A 21329-nucleotide genomic window follows, 5' to 3' on the forward strand; every position below is an offset into this window, starting at 1 on the left:
TAATCATCCATTTTCTTTTGCCCAAATCCTCCAAACAATTTCAGATCAGTGTGATTTTTGGGTTTTATGATCAATTACAATTATAGACTACCTGATGATTAGTAGGGGTCTCATACACATTTGCAGCATGTAGAGAAGCAAGTCATTGACAAGTCATGCTAAAGAAGGTCACAACCGTCACAATATAGCCAATCCATAGCCAAAAAAGTCTTTTATGTTAGGTTTACAGCCATTTCTAGTGAAGAATCACCTCATTAATGAAGGCCACAAAAATTTTTCTCATCAAACTAATTGTCACAACATGGACATGCAACAGAAGCACTGCACAAGCAATTTCAACATATGCACCTCTTTCCGTATGATATGTTGTTATCACAGTTTAACTGGATGACAGAAATTTCAGACTGCAAAGTTAAATGAATCTAACAATGCTGTTGTTGCTATCGAATAAAAGAGACACAGTTTACCTCTCTAGGGGGGGCTGGATACACTTCCATGAGAACAAGCAATTGGGTCTCGCCATTCTACTTCCCCCAAAGCATCTTAGGAAGCAGACCAATGCAAAGCACCCAACAGATAAAACTAATTCGCACATTTGAAATGCCACATACCATATCAGCCTGTATGGGGTATTGTACATTGGTTAAGCAAGAACATACCAGTAGAGGACTCCCTATGACTTGCCATCCACTAACGGATTGTTGACCATGGTAAAACATCAAGGTGAAGACTACCCTATCTTTACATTCACAAACACCATTTGCTCCATGCTGAAACCATCTGAATGAATTACATCGGCATGGTTGTTTGTGGGGCCCACCTCGTGTGACTAGAAGGAACTCAATAACCCCCTTCACGAGCCTACCAAAATTGGAATTATCGTACACCTCCCATAGAGAAGATCATACATAACCTTCACTTTGGGAAAATAGACACAGTTCCTGAGACAATATGTGCCTACACGAAGAAAACACAGTGGGATTCTCTTCTTGGGTAATGCCTATAACTTAGTCTGCATCTTCATCTTTCATTACTGTGCTAGGCCCATCGTCAAAACCAGTACCTGGGGCAAGCTCATTCAGGTCCAGAAATCGCCGTTTTGGTACAACCTTTCCTTCTAGATTGAGGCTATGTGCTTTGTCAAGGGAAGGGCTTTGCTCTCCATCTACTGTCTCGACACGTTCCTCAACCAGTCCAGAATCTTTCATTTCCTGGTCATGTTCATCATCACCAGAATCTTGACTTTCAGAAGAGTCTTCCACATCATTGCTCGCATCTGAATGCCCATCTGATGCATTAGACTTGTCGAGTTTCGTTGAGTCAGCTTCTGAGTCTGACATATCATATTGGCGGTAGTCAATGCGGTTGCGAGTGGCCCTCTTGCTCCGTCTGAGGCCTGACTGGAGTTCGTCAACGGATCTCAACTTTGTTCCCCTCCGACTGCGACTTGGAAATTTCTTAGATTGGCGGGGCTCATCAATATCTTCACTAATGCTCAAAGAATCTTCTTCATCTTCTTCCTCGTCTTCGGCATTTTCCTCATCCCACTGGTATTCCTCGTCTCCCTCAGAGCTGCTGGACACCGTCCTCTTTTGTTTTCGGCTTCTCAGATACTCATCATCATATACTGCTTCTCCAACTATATCATCATTGCTGTCATAGTCTGCCTCATTATCTGAAACAGCTTCCACAAATTCTTTTGCTGAGTATCTTTGAGGCCTTTGCCTACGCCGATTGCTACATGATAGTATTAGGAATTCAGTCAGCATATAGATGAGCAACTCAAAACCAAGAGAATTAGAAAGGAAAGTTGAGAAGATAAAAACATACGCGCGATCCAGAGGCTCATCTTTATGCTCCCCATCAGTTTCGTCATAATCAGTTGACTTTGGGGATGGTGTATCATTGGAAACTTGACGACGGTCTTGTGATAGACCATTCCGTCTACCATTGGTATACACCTCAGGCTTTGCAACAACTTCTCTTCTAGTAAAAGGTTCAGGAGATGCTTGCCTCCTTCTAAACATATAAAATCAAACAGTAAAATTGCAGCCATAGAAGCGCATCGGCAGCATAGTAAAAAAAAATGGCACTTATTTCCTACAACATATTACAGGAGTGAACAAGATGACAAAATGGCCCAATGTGATGAGTTCCATACTTGGTTTCTTTTATAGCCTCATTGATTGAACGGTCATAATCATCTACAAAATTATTTGATACAAAACCATCAGTAATCAAGGGTGACAAATAGAGCTTCTAGGTAAGACGACAATTGAGAACATAAAACAAATTGAGAAATGAAACCAAGGCATGTTTCCTAAACACATGAAACATATCAATTAACCAAACACAATCCTATGATGATGACCAGAGCATAATCTATCCTACCCGATTCGATCAAAGCTGCCCCAACCAGGCATGCCTTGAAACTATGCAGTATAGAAATAATACCATGGCCAGAAAGAAAAAAACAAAAACAAGAGAAATGCACTGAGGTTTTATCTATATAGCCACAGCAATGTGAGGTACCATATGTGAGGTACTGGATCAAAATCCTATCAGATACAGGTGTCTCAGTGCGTCTTGTTGGGTATTTTCGAGCACGAGTTCAGATTCAAAATAGGGTTTGGATCCATAATTGGGTATAGAATCAGGTCCAAACTAGGGTTCGACCATATCCTGTAAAAATGCCTTCTTTTTTTTTTTTTTGAGAAAGAGAGAGAGAGAGATAACAGAGACTTCATTAAAAAAGAAAAAGAGGGGATTAGACCGCTGAGATAGCAGACTAATTAACCTCCAGGATACAGCAGATTACAATGGTTAAGGCTGACTACATTAGAGGCCCACTCGATGATATACCCATAGGCTCTGGATAGAACAGAAAGAATTGAATTTGTCACATTGTTAAAAACCCTCCCATTTCGTTCTTCCCATACCGCCCACCATACGGCCAGCAGGGAGATTCTCCATACTATTGTTGTTTGTTTGCCTAGGCCAGCACCGTGCCAAGTGTTTAGCAGACAGCCCATTGATTTTGAAAAGGACCATGAGACGCCGAAGGAGGATAAGACCGTTGCCCATATCTTGGAAATGAAGGGACAATGGATAAAAAGATGATCCACTGATTCTTCGTCAGTCATGCAAAACAGGCAGATAGTGTCATGCCCAAAAAGATGATCCACTGTAAAAATGCCTTTTATGTGGTTTTTAAATAATAAATATAATTAAATAAAAGATAAAACTAAAGTATCGCATATTTGGGAATCCTATGGGTACCTGACCCAAACGATTTCTAATCGGACTCAGGTCTGTGGCCCAGATCCAACCCGATCAGCAATAAAGGCTCGGTGTATGGGCTCCAGATCTGATCAAATCAATTCAGATACTTGAGTAACCATGGATCTGGCTATCCATTGACGGCCCTTCAAAGGGGACGGTAAGAATGTTGTTTCATGGGCAAACACGGATCTTTTCTTAGCCTTGAAAGCTCTCCTTTATTTTTGACAAGATCCCTAGCATCCCTTCTAGTTTAAACATTTTGTTTATCCATGAGAAATGAGAGGAAAATGCCTGTGGCTCATTTGTTGGCTCAAGGTAGTGTCCTTGGATCTTCTATTTGTATTGGGAACTCCTTTCTTTAATGTATCTTTTTGTTTTCTCACCATAATCAACAGTATTTCTAAAAGAAAAGTGCATGCAACACATAGAATGTTCCTGAAAAACTGCACTGGGGTTTCATATATGAAGCCTTTCCTTACTGTACAAAGTCATGAATGTATGTGCCATGCACTAAGTTTTGTTGTCAATTACTGCTAAAAGATTCTTTTACCATATTGATTGGAACAAAAAGATCAGTGCTACAATATATTGGGCACAGTTATACATGGTATAAAGCAAGAAACCATGGTTGCACGAAGCGTGAAAAGAAGCCATAGTAGATTTGGGCACGGGAGCTGGAAGCATCTGTTTTAAAATGTTAGCAACTATAAATAGGAAGTAGGAATGGGAGTGTGAGTCCGAATCGTGATTGAAAGTGGGAGTGGCACCTTAGTAGAAGGTCTGTACAATTAAGCAAGAAACTGCAGACTTTGGATTAATATTTTTTTTTTCCTTTTTACAAAGTATCCATAATTACTGAATTATGATCCTCAAAACAGGGGAATGGTGGAATAGGATTCGTGTAGCTGACCCCAATTAGTTGGGATAAGGCTTAGACGATGATCCATAAGTATTCACTGAGGCAATCTTTTGAAACATTAATTCTGTGAAGAAATAGCATTATAGCAGAAGCACTTGATAGGTTTGACTCCTGATAACAGGCGACTGTTATCATGCAGAGTACTCGAAATTGTCCTTACCAAAAGTATAGGTGACAGGTTTTCTGTCACGAAGGGAGCGTCCTGATGCAACCCCATCTGCAGTCAAATAGCTATCAAGAAGGAGAGCTTCTCTGTGTTGTTTTTTCAGCAACCTCTCTTTCCTCTGCATAAGTAGTAAACAGAAAATCAGCAATTGCTCCCACAGGAAACTCGCCTTCACTTGTAGGTTGCAACAGACAAACACAATATTCAAATGCATGTGCACACAGAAAAGAGAAAATAGTAGCCATCGAAAACAACCATGTTAAAGACCAACAGAACCTTATGAATTTTTTCAATCTCTGGAAGAATATCGAATTTTAATCTCTTTCCAAGTGCAGCCTCTGTCCTGTTTTTACTTGAGAGAAGCTTCTCCTGGGAACAAATGGACAAAGATCAAACAAAACATAAGGCAAGTACGGAGAAGAAAGGGAACAGGAAGTAAAGATGCACAAGAAGCTGAACTAAAAATAAAGGCATCTGGAATCTGTCTTTCAATTTCCAAAATGTTTGGCAAGAGATTTCAAGTCTACCAATTGTTGCAGAATGATTTTATTTGATAGCTTACTTCAGAAAGCTTTCCAAATTCAATGTACCTAAGAGGTTATTTGACAGCTTGCATTTGGATTTCTTAAATCCAGGATTTGAAATCCCCGAGATTTGGATTCTGTCAGGACCTAGAAGCTTATCACACTGGTACAATCTCAGGGACAAGGACACTACACATCTATGGCCAATGACCATAAAATTTCTCATATGTTTACGCTATTTAAATTCCCTTACGGGGGGGAATTCCAGAAGATTATCACCGCCAAGAACACACCATTAAACAAAATATTTTAAAAACAAAGACATCCTGAATCCTGATAAACTATAAACAGCAAACGCCAACAGAACAACTTACTGAAACTTCTTGGAATTCATCTAAATTGGTTGCAACCGTTTCCCATTGGCAAGATACAATAGGAATGGATGGAATCCCCTTTGCCTTCATCTTCTTCACCTCCACTTTTCTAATTTCACGGTACAATCGATGACCGATGATTGGATCATCTTCATACCTACACAGAAGACAAATAGTTGTTGTATAGAGCAGATACGCCATAACAAATGTAGAAAACACGAAAACATTGCAACAACAAAAAAATAGTGGATAGATTCCTCAGGTCAACTAAGAGAGGTGAATTTCACAGAAATAACTACACGGAACTCATCAGAACGGATAATTTATTAAGTTCATCTAGGTTACCAGTATGAAGTCCCATGCGAATCGCCCCCAATTCGTTCTTTACGAAATGCAGAGAGTTGTATCCCATGTTTTATAGAGTCATCAATATAGCTTCGAATGTCTTCTTGCTGCAAAAAGAACCTGGAGTGAACTTTTCATGAATTACATGGCAAGTAATGCTTAAGAGAAACCCATCTAACAAAGGCACAACACTTATTTCAAATGGAACCATGTCAGCACAAGTCCATGTCCATGTACTCAACACTCCTGGACACAGCTCAAAGTAAAAGACATTTTTTATGTGCAGTTATTATTATCTTTTATTTTTGCGATCCGTTTTAACAAATACAAGATCAGTCCTATATTTATAGGTGAAGTTATGGCCCTTAATGACCTATGGTCTAACTGAAGTTAATCAAGTTATGGCCCTTGATAGAGTGGGATTCATGTAGCCGACCCCAGTTAGTTGGGAAAAGGCTTAGATGGTGATGATGATGTCGTGTGTTTATAACTACATATAAATAATTGAAATATACTATCAAAATAAAACATTATATTATTTTAAGTTTTGTACAGATGTGCAAGCAAATCTGGGGTTCACAAGCCTCCATGTCAGACAACCCAATACTGGTGTCCGATAAAAATACACGTGTGCTTGTCCAAATTACATAGACTGAAATGCATAAAACCACAAACAAAGATTAGCATAAAATTTTAACTCAGATCAGATACCTACTATATCAGCTCTGAACAAAGGCTAACAGTTGGAACAATGAGCAACAAGAGGTTCATGATAACATTCATGTCCCAAGTTTTACAGAATTCTTAATGAAGTTCTGACCAAATTCTTGCTTCAAATCAAGAACACTATTGAATTAGTTTAACTTGGAAAATAAATATTGCCATCTAAGGATTCTTCAAGGGATTAAAAAAATTAAAAAATTAAAAAAAAAAAGTGATAAAAACTCAAAAGCCAATGGACAGTGATTGCCTTGAACAACCATTAGCACTAAAATTATATCACTAGATCAAGTCTGAGCATAAGGTAAGATTTAAAATGCTAAAGGTTGTGATAAATGTTCATGCCCTGTGCAGGTCGCTAAATAATAACTGCAGCACAAAACCGCAACATAGGTGTTAGTGACAGTGCATAAGAATGTTCAACATTAGCACTGAACCACTGAAAGAAGATTTCACAGATTAGTTTGCATCACAAAACTAGAAAATATGGCTGAATGAAACATGGAAAATATATGATATTTGGGACAAATGGAATCTGAACATCCAAACACAAACCAAGACAGATTCATCTAAAATGAGGAACAAAGATACTGACTGGCATAAAGATAACATAAGGGCAGGAACTGTCTCTGAAAAAGATTATACCTCGACACGGATATCACATAGCGCTTTCAAGATTAGTACCCGAGTCCCAGGATCAAGAGTCTTATATGCTTCAACCTCCGCTCTTAACAAGTTAACATTACCAACACATCAGTTCAGAAATTTCTTCAAAATGTTCATGGACTGCATGCATGAAAAGCTACTCACCCATGAGATGCAACAATCGGAATCTCCCCATCTGCAACCTGCAATATAATACCAACTCATGTTAGTTCCACTTACTAAAGACCCTATCATGTTGTGATGCATTAGAATAAAAAAGTCAAGAACTGCTAGAATCACATACCCAATGCCACCAGGCCTTCAACTTCCTGCACAATACTGTTACCCAAGTAGCACGTCCCAGTGCCATGCGGGCGATAGGAGGTATTGCCTGTAAAATAAAATTACAAAAATCAAAACTCAAAACAGGATTGATGCGCATGACAAGCAATCCTAGTCATGCTATAGACCAAATTACTTTGCATTTCCCATGCCACAATCATATAAATTAAAGCAACACTATAACTGAAAGTGAGACACAAATTTCAATCAAGTTCACTGAAAGACAACAGAAACCATCAGCAATTAAATGAAGAAACAGTTGATATCTTCAGATCATCAGGAAGGTGTAATGCCAAATATCCATGTTGCAAATCAGAATCCTTGAGAGTGGAGGCCATCCTGCTGACTATAAGTAAGATCCAGCAAACATGGGGAAGTAGCAAATTACAGCAGAGGGTGATCATGTAGCAATTAAACATTTAAACCTTTTTTCTCCAAAGAAGATTGAAAATGAAACACAATAAAACAGAGAATGAACCAGTGGAAAAATCCAAAGTAGCAAAGTCTTTCTGATAAGGTGTAGTAGCCCTTCAAAGTAGGTTGGGTATGTTAGAAAGACAAAGGTGGGTGATGCTATAAAAAGGGGATCAGATTTTCACTTAAACATGAGTTCCTTTAACCTTATAGAATACACGATGCGTTTAGTGGTTTCCCTATATATCATGCATATACATAGGTCTAGAAATGCCGCCAACCTCCAGCAATTTTTCCCTGTCAGCCTACATGAGACCACATTGCTAAGGTTGGGCGAACCCCCTTTGCCATTATCAAAAAATCAGAAAGGCTTCAAAGCGATATTTTATGGAAAGGAACGGAAGATGAACATAAGTTCCAATTGGATGAATGGAAGTGTGTTAACTTCTGAAGCTAGGAGGGGTAGAGATAGAGACGTTAAAGGTAATGAATCAGGTGGTTGTGGCAGTTTTGGGGAAGAATAAATAGTTTGTGGAGGCAAGTCATTTTAAACAAGTATCAGCTTCTTGATGGGGATTGGTATACACTGGCTACTCAACACGGTGCTTCAGAAGCCCGGAAGGCAATGCTTAGGACGGAGAGTCTTTGCAGCCAAAGCATTTTGTTTAGGGTGAGAGAAAAGTCAACAATTCGCTTTCAAAAGCCAGGAAGGAAATGCTTACAACACAGAGTCTTTGCAGCCAAAGTGTTTTGCTTAGGGTGAGAGAAAAGTCAAAAATTCACTTTCATGGAGACAATTGGTGCAGACAGAGTGTCTTCACACCTCTATTTCGCTTCCCTCTACCAGGTAGTGTAGAAAAAACATAGAAGTCAGTAAAAGCTACTTCCATGTAGAAGAGCAATAGTTTGGGTTACGCGCTTCCAAAGGGATCTATGGTCAGGTTTCTTCTTCTGCGGATTCTAGTAGTCAGTCCATGGCGAGATTTTCTCTATGGAAATTTTAGGAGAATGTCAGGTTAAAATCCTGATGCAAGAATTTGTTTCTATCACGGCACCAAAGAGTCATAATATGTGGTTGAGTGGTGGGCATTGTTGTCAAATAGCATAAGCAATTGTATACAACCCACAGGGGTGTGTACATATGCGATCACATAATCACATATGCCATCACACAGCCCCCCAAAATTTTTACATGTTTTAACCATATAAGTGACGGCATAATCGCATATGCAATCACATAATCACATAAGCCATCGCATATGCCATAGCATAATGCTCGATGGTCATAAAATCGCACATGCCACTATGGCATATGCGATATATTCCCCCAAAATGGCATATGCAATTGCATAAGCACTTACCGCACATGAAAACACTGGCGGTGAGAAAGGACAAAGCCCAACAGAGTAGATCAGCCCAGGAGTACAGGGATGGTCATCTTCCTCACTTGCAGGCATTGCCTTAGGAACAAAGAATCCCTTAACCACATATTCTTGCACTGCTTGTTTACATCAAATATAAGAGTGGCGATTCTTTAAGCTCTTCAGCATAGCCAGATTGATGCCAAAATCTGCCCCCAACCTTACAAGAGCTTGGCAATGGGGCCATGGGGATAAAAGAAAGAAGATTTTATGGTGAATGACCTTATTGACTATCCTGTGGTCATTTCTGAATAAAAGAAACGAGGGGCAAATAGTCTAGAAGGTCTTGAAAGTTCTCGGTTCGTTCCCTGTTCCTGCGTCTTTCTTGATCAGCGCAAGGGGCAGATACTCATCATACAATGTATGTCTAATGTACGGGGCTGCTCCTAAAGTTTCTGCCATTGCATGGCTCACTGGGAATTGCCCCCTCAAAAGCAAGAAGAGAAGATTGAAAAAGCTAAACTTCCATTCAATCTTTCAAATAAGAACTGCCCTATCGAAAACTTGCATCGGGCCTCTCATTTTGTTGTTGAAGCAGCGTTGGTTTCTTTCCCACCATAAAGCCAAAGGGTCACTAAAAAACTTAATCACCAGGCCCTTTTACCTTCTTTCCCTCTCCCCCCACCGTGCCAAGCAATGAGAAATTCCTCCATAGTCTTCGGGAACACCCATAGAACCCCGAAAGATTGAAGAAGAAGACCCCACACCTCCCTAGCAAATACGCAGTAAATGAATTAGTGATCCACAGATTCTGCATCTTTGAAGCACATCACGCAAACGTTTGGGAGAAACATATTCCGCTTACAAAGATTGTCTATTGTTAGCACTTTGTTCCTGCCTACTAGACGACCGAAAGCCGCCAGCTTCAAAGAAGCACCATAGTGCCATAGGAAAGTCGTTGCCGATAGGGTTGTACACGAACCGAGTTAGCTCGATTAGCTCGCTCGACTCGACTCGAAAAAGCTCGATTCGACTCAGTTCGAAACTGAGTTCGAGCAGAGTTGAGCTGATTTTTTGAGCTCGAAAAAATTTCAACTCGACTCGGATCAAACCCAACTCGAATCAAACTCGGATCAAACCAGTTAGGTGACTCGGTTACTTTGATATTGATGTTGCTCACCAAGTGTTTGATGAAATGACTCAACGAAGTGTGGCAGGTGGCAAGGAAGGTATGTATATGAAACAAATACCCTTTTTTTTCTTGATTTTTATGTTGCTTACAAGGTGTTTGATGAAATACCCGTAAAACCACTGTTGTTGTTTTACATACAGTGAGATTTTGAAGGTGCATTCCATGTGTTTGTGAAAATGCTGCACAGGTGAACTCGGCTCAATCTTGGCTTGAACTCGACTCGAACCGGCCCGAGCTACTGACCAAACCGAGCAAAGTTGGCGGGTAAGGCTCGAGGACCGAGCCGAGCCGAGTTCGAGCTGGGGTTAGCAAGTGGCCGAGCCAAGTCGAGCTGTGCCTAGCTCAACTCGTGTACACCTCTAGTTGTCGCCACCTCAGAATATTCGACCGACGCGCTCAGGAATCTCTAAAATGATCCAACTGAGAAAGATCTTGTCTTAGACTTGAACAATCCCAAGGAATCGACTTCTGATAAAATAGGAGAAAAGTTTGATAACAGCTCAAGCAAAAGTACCAACTTTTCAAATTCCCCATCCAAAAGATTCCTTCTAAAAATAGGCATCCACGTGACAAGTGTTCGAATTGTCAGTATCGTTACAAGTTTCGCTGGCTGGAGATAAAGATATAATATCTTTATCACCGATAAATTCGCCGATAACTGGAAATGCTGGGAAAAGGGGGGAAACATAGAGAAAATGGTGGAATTTTTTAGTGAAACTTCAGGACATGCCTAAATACACATATTTACATATTTAGGAATGAAAAATTTGCAAAAAGAATACATTAAATTAGAAGTTTCCATTTAATGGGGGTCAAAAGGCATGCGTTGTCGTAAGAAATCACTCAAATAGTAACCAAAATGAGTTTATATAATACAAATGCAGCTGGCATAAAGTAATTAAGACATGTAAAAGCAAATGAACTCAAAGATGTCAAATCAAGGATGGATTAGATTATTCAATCAGTATAGTATTTGATACTCAGGCTGCGTATGACACTTGATACCTAGCATTTGAAAATGGTACATGTGGCAAATTCTAACATAATCTATACCGTGTTTTCGCTTGATCAAGATCTGTGTGACCTAATCAAGAGGTTGGATGGCAAAAAAAAAACATTACAATGGCCCTATGAAGTTTTTAATGGTGGACATTTAATCACCACTATTTCCCTTAGTGTGGTCCATCTTAGATGCAGTCATGCAGATCTGTCTCATTTTGGATTCATGCCTTAAAGTTATCTATCAAAATAAATGGACGGCATTGATAAAATATTTATCATTATGATGGCCCCACATAACATCGACCCATCAATCCACGGATACAAATAAGTGACATGTGCGTGCCGTATAAATCAGTACGCTTATCGTACTAAGTCAACTGTGTGGGGGCCATTGTGATTTATGTATTTTATCCACCCCATCCATCCATTTTACAAGATAATTTTAAGGCTTGTCCCAAAGATGAAGCATATCCAATGCTCAAATGTACCACACCACATGAAACAATATGAATTGAACATGCCTACCATTGAAAAATCATTAGGGGCCTCAAAAGTTTTGGATCCATGTCATTTTTGTATTTTACCTTCATCCATCTTCGTGTGATCTTATGAACAACTTGGATGACAAATAAACACCACTGTGGGCCATAGCGCCTAGGAAGGTTTCAACGGTAGGAATCATTGTCCCCACTGCCTTAGCGGTGTGGTCCACCCTAACTTTGGACCTGCCACATTTTTGGGTTCACTACCTAAAATGATCTCACTAATTGGATGGACCATGTGGATATAACACATACATCGTGGTGGGGTCCACAGAACTTGGTGATGTCCAGACGCCACTGAAGTTGGCACCCGCACACCACGCTAAAAGTAAAAGGAAGCAGATTGCGTACCGAGTAACTCATAGGCTAAGCGTACTGAGTAAACTCTGTGGGGTCCACCGTGATTTATGTATTTTATCCACTCCGTCCATCCATTTTAATAGATAATTTTTGGGCTTGAGCCTAAAAATGAAGTATATCCAAACCTCAAGTGGAACACACAATGGGAAACAGTGTGAATTGAACATCTACCGTTGAAAATTTCTGGGGGGCCACAGAAGTTTTGGATTAAGCTTGTATTTGTGTTTTCTCTTCATCCATGTCTATGTTATCTTATGAACAGGTTGGATGAGAAATAAACATCACTGTGGGCCCAAGAAATGTTTCAACGGTGGAAGTTATTATTCCAACGGTTTCCAATGGTATGGTCCACTTGATCTTTGGGTATGCTTAAATTTTAGTCTCAACCCCTAAAATAAGATGGAAAAACGGATGGACGGCATGGATAGACCAGATACATTGACAGTGGGCCTAACAGAGTTCACTCAGTACAATAAGAGCGTACTGAGTAACCAATACGCAATCTGATTTCCCGGACGCGGATTAGATACTGACCGGTTGAGTAACGAGACTCGCTACACGTCACCAAGTTCTGTGGACCCTACTATGATGTACGTATTGAATCCACAACGTCCATTCATTTGGAGATATTATTTTAAGGCATTACCCAGAGAACGAGGCAGATCCAAAGCTTTACTGGACCCCACCACAGAAAACAGCGGGAAGATTGATGTACACCGTTGAAAACTTCCCAAGGCCCACCATGATGTTTTATCAAAATCCAACCTGTTCAAAAGTTAACAAAAACATTAAAGAAGGGAAAAAAACACAAATATCAGCTTGATCGAAAACTTTTGTGGCCTTTAGAAGTTTTTAATGGAGGTGTCACTCTCCCCACTGTTTTCTGTGGTGGGGTCCACTGGAGCTTTGGATGTGACTCATTCTCTGGATCTTATGCTAAAATGATCTCTCCAGATGGATGGGCGACGTGGATACAAAACATACATCATGGTGGGGCCCACAGAACCTGGTGACGTCACTTCAGTAGCAGTCTCGCTACTCAACCTATAAGTAGCCGATCCGCGCCCATAAAAACCCATCGCGCTATTTTCGAAACGAAAGAGGGTTTCGGAAGAGAACCCTCAAAACCCTAAAATTTCGAAAGAAAGTCTCTCCAAATCCCTAATCTTTAGAAGATTCTTCGCCGAAATCATCTTTAGGTTTGGAATTTTTGAGTATTCGAAGAAAAAAACTGGAAAGTAGAGACTGGATGGCACTTATGGCACACCGATCAATCAATTGGCCCACCGCACTTTCCGTTCACCCATCCTCTTCTACGATTGGCCCTCCTCTTCTACAGGTACAGAAATCCGCAAGTTTCCCCATTTTTTTCCTTTTTTTGGGGGATATTTTCCGTATTTACGCAACGCTCCAATGTTATCAGTCCTGTTATCGTTGAAAATGAGTTGTTTGCTACAGTTATCCCGCGATTTCTCACTGACAACTGGACTTTTCGCAAAAAATCGATAAAATCGCCGAAAAATCAGTGATATTAGGAAGAGAAAGGAAAAAATGGAGTTTCAATGTCAGAACTCCTGCGATACCGAAATTATCGGCGATAATTCGATAATATCGCCGATAATTTAAACACTGCATGTGACTTCCTCCCCTCTTATTGAAAAACAATTACTCACCATCTCCCCCTCCTCCCTAGCTAAGCCTTGCTAAAGATGGAAATCTCTCACTTAACCTCACATCTCCCACCCACCTATCATCCCAAAATCTAATTCTCTCACCATCTCCCAAATGAAAGTATACTCCCTCCCACACTCTCTTTCAAGGACCTCACCGATTTCCACAAGTAAGAACATCGATACAAGGATGAAGCCTTCATCCTCTACCCCGTATTTTTCACTATTACTTCCATCCACATAGCCTCTTCTTCCGACCCAAACCTCCATGCCCATTTTCCCAATAGAGTTAGATTCATCTCTTCCAACTTTAAGATCCCCGCTCCTCCTGGAACCAATGGTTTACAAACATCATCTCATTTCATACGAGATGGAACTTGTGCCTCTCCCTCGACCCTTCCCATAAGAAATCCCTTCCTTGTCTCTCCAATGCCTTCAGAATGGATTTTAGGCACTTGAAAAGAGACATAAAATAGAGTGGAAGATTCGACATAGATGATTTAATCATTACCATCCTCCCGCCCATAGATAAGTAACTCGATTGCCATTTTGAGATCTTTCTTTCACACATTTCCCACATGTGCTTTGCCGGTCCCCCTATACATAACGGTAGCCCCAAGTACGTTGTTGGAAAAGAAGCTTCTTTGCACCACCACCCGAACACCTCTACAAAAGCCCGCACCCTTTCTTTGGAAATGCCTACCCCTAAGATCTCACTTTTGGAAACATTGACTTTCAAACAAGAGACCACCTCAAAACTTATTACAATCGAGCGAAGATTTCCTACAAAAAAATCATCTGCCTTGCACAATAAAAAGTGTATCATCCGCATACTGTATATGAGAAATCTAAAAATTCATATTATCCACCTCAAAGCCTTTTACCAACCCCACTTGAACCTCTTTATCTAACATTTTACCGAGGGCCTTGATGATTGTGACGAAAAGGAAAGTGGATAAAGGATCACCTTGATACAATCCACGGGAAGCTGCCAAAAAGCCTTTTGGCGAACCATTCACCAATATGGAGAATTTTTCCGAGCTGACATAAGTATGAATCCAAAAATGCTATTTTGGGCCACATCCTAATATGCCCAACATACAACCAAGGAATGACCAATCCACATGATCGTAAGCTTTTTCCACATTAAGCTTGCAAACCATTCATTCCTCTCCTCTCCTATAGTAGGAATCAACACACTCATTAGCCAAGAGAGAGCAATCTACGATTTGCCTTCCATCCACAAAGGCCCCTTGAGATTCTGAAATAACATTGCCCAATACTTTCCTGAATCTAAAAGCCAACACCTTTGAAAAAATCTTATATAGACCCCCAACAGACTGATAGAACAAAAGTCTTTTAAACATTCTACTCCTTCCTTTTGGGAATCAATGTTATAAAAGTAGCTCCTAATTGTGTTGCAATTAAGCCCTTCTCGAAAAATTCTTGGATGATCTCGATGACATCACCTTTCACACATAGCCAAATTTTCTGAAAGAATGCCATTGGAAAACCATCTATACCAAGAGCCTTATGACTACCCAAATCTACCACTGCTTACTTGATTTCATCTTCTGAAAACGGTTTTTCCAACGAGTTCACCTCTTCAGCCGCAATTGCTTCAAAATGCATATTGTCAAGCGCCGGCCTAATTCCCCATTCCTTAGACAATAGGTTTTTACAGAACTGGACTACATAATAGCAAATTTTTTACTTCCCATTGGTCCTTTGACCATCCACCACTGACAAAGAGATCTTTTACGCGTGCTCTTACACTAGCCATTTCGAAAAAACTTGGTATTCTTATCTCTCACTTTCAACCAGATTGCCCTAAACCTTTGACGCCATTTGATATCCTGGTCCTCCCTCAACCTAGCATTGTTCGAAGTCCTCCAAGCCTTATCATCATCCGATAGATCCTCTTCCTCTTCTTTGGAATCTAACCTTTGAATTTGCATAAGGATTTCATCATTTTCCTCCTCCCGGCCAAAAAGAATCTCTTTTTCCAAATCCATATTTTCTGCTTTAACCGCTTTAATTTCTGGAATAGAGAAACACCGGCACCCCCCCTACCACTGAAAAGGAGTCCCACCACTCTACAATATTTGACCCCAACCTTCAACTTCAAGCCAAGCTAGCTCAAATCGGAAAGGTCTTGGCCCCCAATCCTCCTCGTCTTCTGGACACTTCCAGAAGAACTGGACAATGATCCGAGAAAGGTTTTGGAAGGCTCCATGTTGCGCAAAAAGGCCAGAACCAAATGAGCTTTGTCACCGTTTGGCAAATCCTTCATGGTACCTTGTAGTGAACAAAGTCATTGACATCATTCAAAGGTCAGATGCTCAATGCATGAATTATCAAGATAGGCATTGAAAATGCCTATGACAGAACTGCGTAGCACTCCCCAAGGTTTCACCTTCTTGGTATCAAATGGGGGAGAAAATTTTGGTGGTCCATTTCTATGATGCATATCTCAATTTTAATTAATGATGTGGCCCATGTAGGTTCTTGCATATCATTTGAGGATTGAGGTGAGCATCTTCCTCTCCTATTTTCTTTTCCTAACTACGAGGAAGTGAGGTGAGCAAATGAATTGTACAGGTTTTTCATTGGCCTACGACATTGGATGCATGTCTCGTATTCATCATGAAGGCATCTGAATTGTTGATATGATGGAAAACTATGAATTTGCTGGAACCACAATAAGTACTTGACATTTGCCCGAACTATAATCTAACTCCCTTTGCTCATTGGGCCTACTTCGGAGTCTCTCCTTGGATGAAGTGATAATGAATTTCCAAATGCTCGACAAAAATGAATGCACAAAAAAATTAATAAAAATAACTAGAAAATAATTGACAAAAATAAAAAAACCATCAATGTTGTAATCCCATTACCCAAAACAAACATCAATGTTGCAATCCAGTTACCCCATCAACAATTTAGACTTGCATGGAAATGATCCAGCAAAGACAACGTCAAGATGATTTTACTTTTTTTTTAAGCATCAAGTTCATATGAGGTTGTGATTCTTCAAAAGTATTTCACAACAAGGAAATGCTGGAATTTTTAAAATTCTTTCTATGAACTTCAACAACCATTTTTCCTATTTGAAAGGAAGTCCCATACAGTTATTCTTTTATTGACATAATTTACATGTAATGCAAAAAGACAACCTAAAATGCTTTCTACTTGGAACTAGTATCAAATTCGGCACATGGGGGATCAATGATGTGGAACAACATGGCTAAGCTGGGAGAGGTTACGAACAAGATGGGGCTAACCTTTCGGAGGGGTGAGGTATTCTTGAAGGATGCATTGTTGGACAATGAACCTCTATCACTTGGTTTTCCTCACAGCCATAGGGTGGCAAGCCAAAAGGAGGTCTGGGTGAAGGAGCACTAGGAGATTGGGGGAAGGCCCATGTGCAAAAATAGCTCAAGAGGCCTTCGGTGGGGTACCCAATATCACCTTTCTCTTTGTGATGGTATCGAAGCAAATGCACTAAGTAGGATGTTCAGAAAAGCTAGCATGGGGGAAGGCCTGTGTGCATTTAAAAATATAGCAGTGCTAGCATGGATTTTGCCATCCCTTAAAACGAGTCCACATGCATCAAATGGAGCCTAATGCCTGTTTAGTTCAGCTTTAAGTGCTCCACGCATATAGCACAGAAAGATTATTCAAAAAAACTCTACGCCAGGCGTAGAGCTCCTAGTGTCAGTCTACCAACACACAGGCGATAATGCCTAAGCACCAGGCACTTAGCTTCTTCTACAACAGGGGCTAGTCTGCCTAGTTCTTAAGATTCTACGGAATACAGCTCCTCTCGTCCAATGGGATGCCGAAACGTGTCCACAACTATGCAACAAACTTTTGGTGGGAAATCAAGACTCCCAATGACTAAATATTTCCTAGGGCATCATTTGTGGGACTCTCACTTCAACTTCAATTTCGACTTTCTTTCTCGGGACTTCAAACACTGAGTTTCATTCGGGTGAGTCTCACTTGACTGAACACTCTCACGCCCGTTGGAAAGGCTCTATGCCAATTGCAAACCTCTCAAAGGAAGCCTTAGGCAGGAGGTGAATCTCATTGAGAGATTTCACTCATTTGGCTGAAGGTTGAAAGCCAAAGATGAAGTTGGAAGGGTTTTCACCTCCCACAGAGTATCCCATTGGAGGAGGGAATTCTAGCTGGTGATCAAAGTAATGTTATACAAGTGATCTCCAATACAATAGGGATTGATGATATCCTTGAAGCAAAATCAAAGGTTCTCTGTGAAGGGCTCCAAATCATCTCCAACTCTCTCCAAAGGCCAATAATGGTGTAAGGATCCCCTTAGAACTAGTTGAATTGAGCATCTAACAAATTCTTGTAGCTATGGAAGTTGGATTCTATTTTTATGAAATTAAGGATCTTGTATCTGGGATAAACATTCTGTTTTCTATAGTCTCTAGGTTTCTTCAAGATTTCAACTTTCATCCTTCTTAAAGGGGAGGTACAACAGCCTGCATTGTATTATGGAAACTCCTTCCCGTTGTTGTAGCTCTCTCTCTCTCTCTCTCTTTGAAATAATTTATCCATTAGTAAAAATTAACCACTGTGTTGATAGAATGCAGGCTCACAACAATACTACCGAAAATCTCATCAATTGCTGACTGAAAAAGAAAAGAGAAGAATCATAACATTCTACTCTAATAGTTTCGGCCACTATTCAAAAGAGGAAAAAAATTGATGAAAAGCAATGGCAAGTTTGGATGCTCTATCAAATTGAATTCTAATTATTAGTCTAGTAAAGATCAACTAACCAACTTGCAATTTCCTTCCTTAGCATTCACATAAAGTGAATGGGCTCCAAATTGCAAATACACTACTTTCAAGTTCAGGTCAAAAGAAACATAATTGCAATTCAAGGGGCACTTCCTTACTATGAATACTATGAAAAATCATTATTTTCCTCCTCATCTACTTGATTATAAACCCCACTGTTCTCAATTCAGTTCACTCCTGCATCCAAACACAGCCTAACAAGATTTATAATCCAAAGCCGGACTTGACCAACCTTTAACAGTGGAATGTGAATATCACCCAACGTGTTGTTCGGCGTGATCAAGGCGGTCTCGAGCTCCTCCGCAGAAAACTCGACTCCGATATTTAAAAGAGGCCGGAAGACCTGCACAAATGCAAACAGCGGTGAGCTCAGAGAGATCAAGAAGGCAAGAAGAGGACCGTCGGTTCGTGCACACTCACGTGTAGGAGGTTGAGGAGGGAAGCCAACTCCCACATGGACCGTAGGCCCCACCGAGGCAGCTGCGACGGGGGCGGGGAGTGAACGAGCGGCGTGATGATCTTGCTGCATTGTGGCTGCTGGTCGTCGTCGCCAGCAGCGGTGGCGGGCTTGCGATCTGACCTGCGGTCGGGTCTGCGGTCGGGACGGCGATGGATGGGGGAGGTTGGGTAAAGATGAGTGGGAGGGCGGGAAGTGCAGGCGCGGGGGAGACGGGTCTTGCGACCCGTGTGATTCCGACGCGGCGGATCTTCCGAAGAAGATCCGTCGGGGTGGGTCGCTGTTGAGGCTTCTTCGGACATGGTAGAATCCGACAGTTAGAATTTTGAAAAGGGAGAGATTGAGAAGAGGATCGGACGGTGGGGAAAGGATGCTGAGTCGGAGAGCGAGTCGGGTAAAGAGGAATCGGGCCGAGGACGAAGAAGCACAAAAGAGGGAAATCGGGAGGTTTTAAAGCTGGAGAGAGAGAGAGAGAGAGAGAGAGAGAAGGTGAATACACGGAGTTCATTTTGGTATATGGTAGTTGATTTCAATAGGATTTCGGTGTACAGTGTCATTTGGTACTCTAGCAGATTGTGACGATCCAAACGAATGCGCTCAGAAATTATATACGTGTAATGTAATTATCTTAATCTAGACCGTCAAATTTGTATTATCTATTGTAGATATATATAAATTCTACAATTGTATGAATTTGAAGATAACATTTTTCTATTTTGGATCATTCATTAGATTTCATCCAATCGGAACCGTTTGATATCAAAGGAGTGTAATGATTACCCTATCATCCATCTATAGTGGGTCCCACTATTTTATCGGTTTAACTTGAATGTTGAATATTCCAATTATACAAGTCATGAGTGCATGCGTATGAAAAATCACTCTCTCCAACAGTATAAAAGTTTTTTATCTCCCACTATATATGTCCATGTGTTTGGGGGGAGGAATTTTTACCGCACGAGTTTGATAAAACCACACGCACCTATACACGCTGTACACGTGCGAATTGGCAGGTGTATGGGAGGAGTCCCCGTGCACGTGCGTCCTGTTTGACGACCGTTCATCTGCTTTGGCCCCTGAGTAGGTGGGTCCACTCCTCGCGAATGTGGGCTTTTCGTATTTTCAAACCGTCCATTATCTTCGAAAAAGTGAGCGAGCGTGCTGAACTGATTGTCCTGACTTTTCGGAGCATATGGCCCGCCAGATTTACGGCTAGGATGTCTGTTGGGAGTAGTGCGTGTGGTTAAGAAAAGCACAGCGTACCACACCACGCAAGTCTTTTCTTTTCGGGAAAAAAAACCTTTGATACTCTGGCAGTGTGTGATGGATGATACGCGGGTACTTAGAGATTACCTACAAGTTGCATACGTGGCATATATATAACTCAAATTAAACCATCTAAATGATGGATCCCATTATAAATGGATCATGATCTAAAAAACTACATTTATTTGATCATCTCACTTTCGGATTGCTGGACACTTGTTGGACGGTTAAAGATTGAAAACTATCCAGCGGTCCTACTGCAACAAGCAAGCATCCACGAACCACGGGTTGGGATTGTTCAACTAATTTGATTTTGGGACCGTTAATTAGTGACAGTAAGTTCTACAATTTAGTCGGTTAATTTGAGTTGGTGATGCCACGTGTACAATTTCTAAGTGTCTGCGCATCAAGCTTCACTCGCAGCCAGAGTATCAAAGAACTCTTGTTTTTTCGTGTTTCTTAACAGGAGGTAGTGGCGAGGGACAATGCTCGCTCCTGTGTCTGCTTTCTTCTGGCGTATTTAGGTCTGGATTTTGTTCCTTCGTACGCACGCGCGCACACCAAACCCAAAGCGCTGGTTGGTGGACTCACCGCCACACGTGCCAAATTCAGAGATCCAAGCCGTTCATCAAGTGGGCCCACCTCATAGCTACTATGGGTCTAAACTAGGCTGGGTCAGGTCAGCTAATGGGCCACAGATATAGCAGGGAAATTGAATGGTAGTGACATGGACCAAAGGTTCGTGCTCAGAGTGCTTCCCTGGCCCACCATAAGAGCGGTCGTGTCCGTCCTTTTTGGGCCTCTGAAGAGGTGAACAGCTTGGGTCAGAGTTTGTGCACGTGTGGGAATGTTTATCGCTGGCACTTTGCGTTTTTCTCCCGAGGAACATGCGGTGGTAGATTCGTGCGGAATGGGATA

The 21329-nt window shown here is 41.0% G+C and overlaps 1 protein-coding gene across 2 annotated transcripts; it reads right to left on the bottom strand.

Moving 5' to 3' along the window:
- Nucleotides 1–327: 327 nt before the first annotated feature.
- LOC131222690 (DDT domain-containing protein DDR4) lies at nt 328–19633 on the bottom strand. Of its 2 annotated transcripts, none has more exons than XM_058217853.1 (12): nt 19109–19633; nt 18921–19031; nt 7280–7366; nt 7141–7178; nt 6976–7057; nt 5611–5717; nt 5266–5422; nt 4644–4736; nt 4362–4485; nt 2162–2204; nt 1831–2016; nt 328–1737 (listed from the first exon to the last, which is right to left on the bottom strand). In XM_058217853.1, the coding sequence occupies exons 1-12, from the start codon at nt 19445–19447 to the stop codon at nt 1008–1010; spliced, it is 2097 nt and encodes a 698-aa protein (XP_058073836.1). In that variant the 5' UTR covers nt 19448–19633; the 3' UTR covers nt 328–1007. The 2 variants fall into 2 exon arrangements, with proteins under 2 accessions (XP_058073836.1, XP_058073835.1); XM_058217852.1 differs by having other exon boundaries at nt 1831–2019.
- Between the last annotated feature and the right edge of the window lie 1696 nt (nt 19634–21329).

The sequence above is a fragment of the Magnolia sinica genome, chromosome 13 (genome assembly GCF_029962835.1).
Source record: "Magnolia sinica isolate HGM2019 chromosome 13, MsV1, whole genome shotgun sequence".
In the NCBI taxonomy this organism is placed as follows: Eukaryota; Viridiplantae; Streptophyta; class Magnoliopsida; order Magnoliales; family Magnoliaceae; genus Magnolia; species Magnolia sinica.

Coding starts and splice junctions, on each gene's coding strand:
- LOC131222690 (XM_058217852.1), bottom strand. CDS start 19,447: ATGTCCGAAGAAGCCTCAACAGCGACCCACCCCGACGGATCTTCTTCG. Junction 4,737..5,265: donor ATGAATTCCAAGAAGTTTCA/GTAAGTTGTTCT, acceptor ATTTGTTCCCAG/GAGAAGCTTCTCTCAAGTAA. Junction 2,205..4,361: donor ACCTGTCACCTATACTTTTG/GTAAGGACAATT, acceptor ATAATTTTGTAG/ATGATTATGACCGTTCAATC.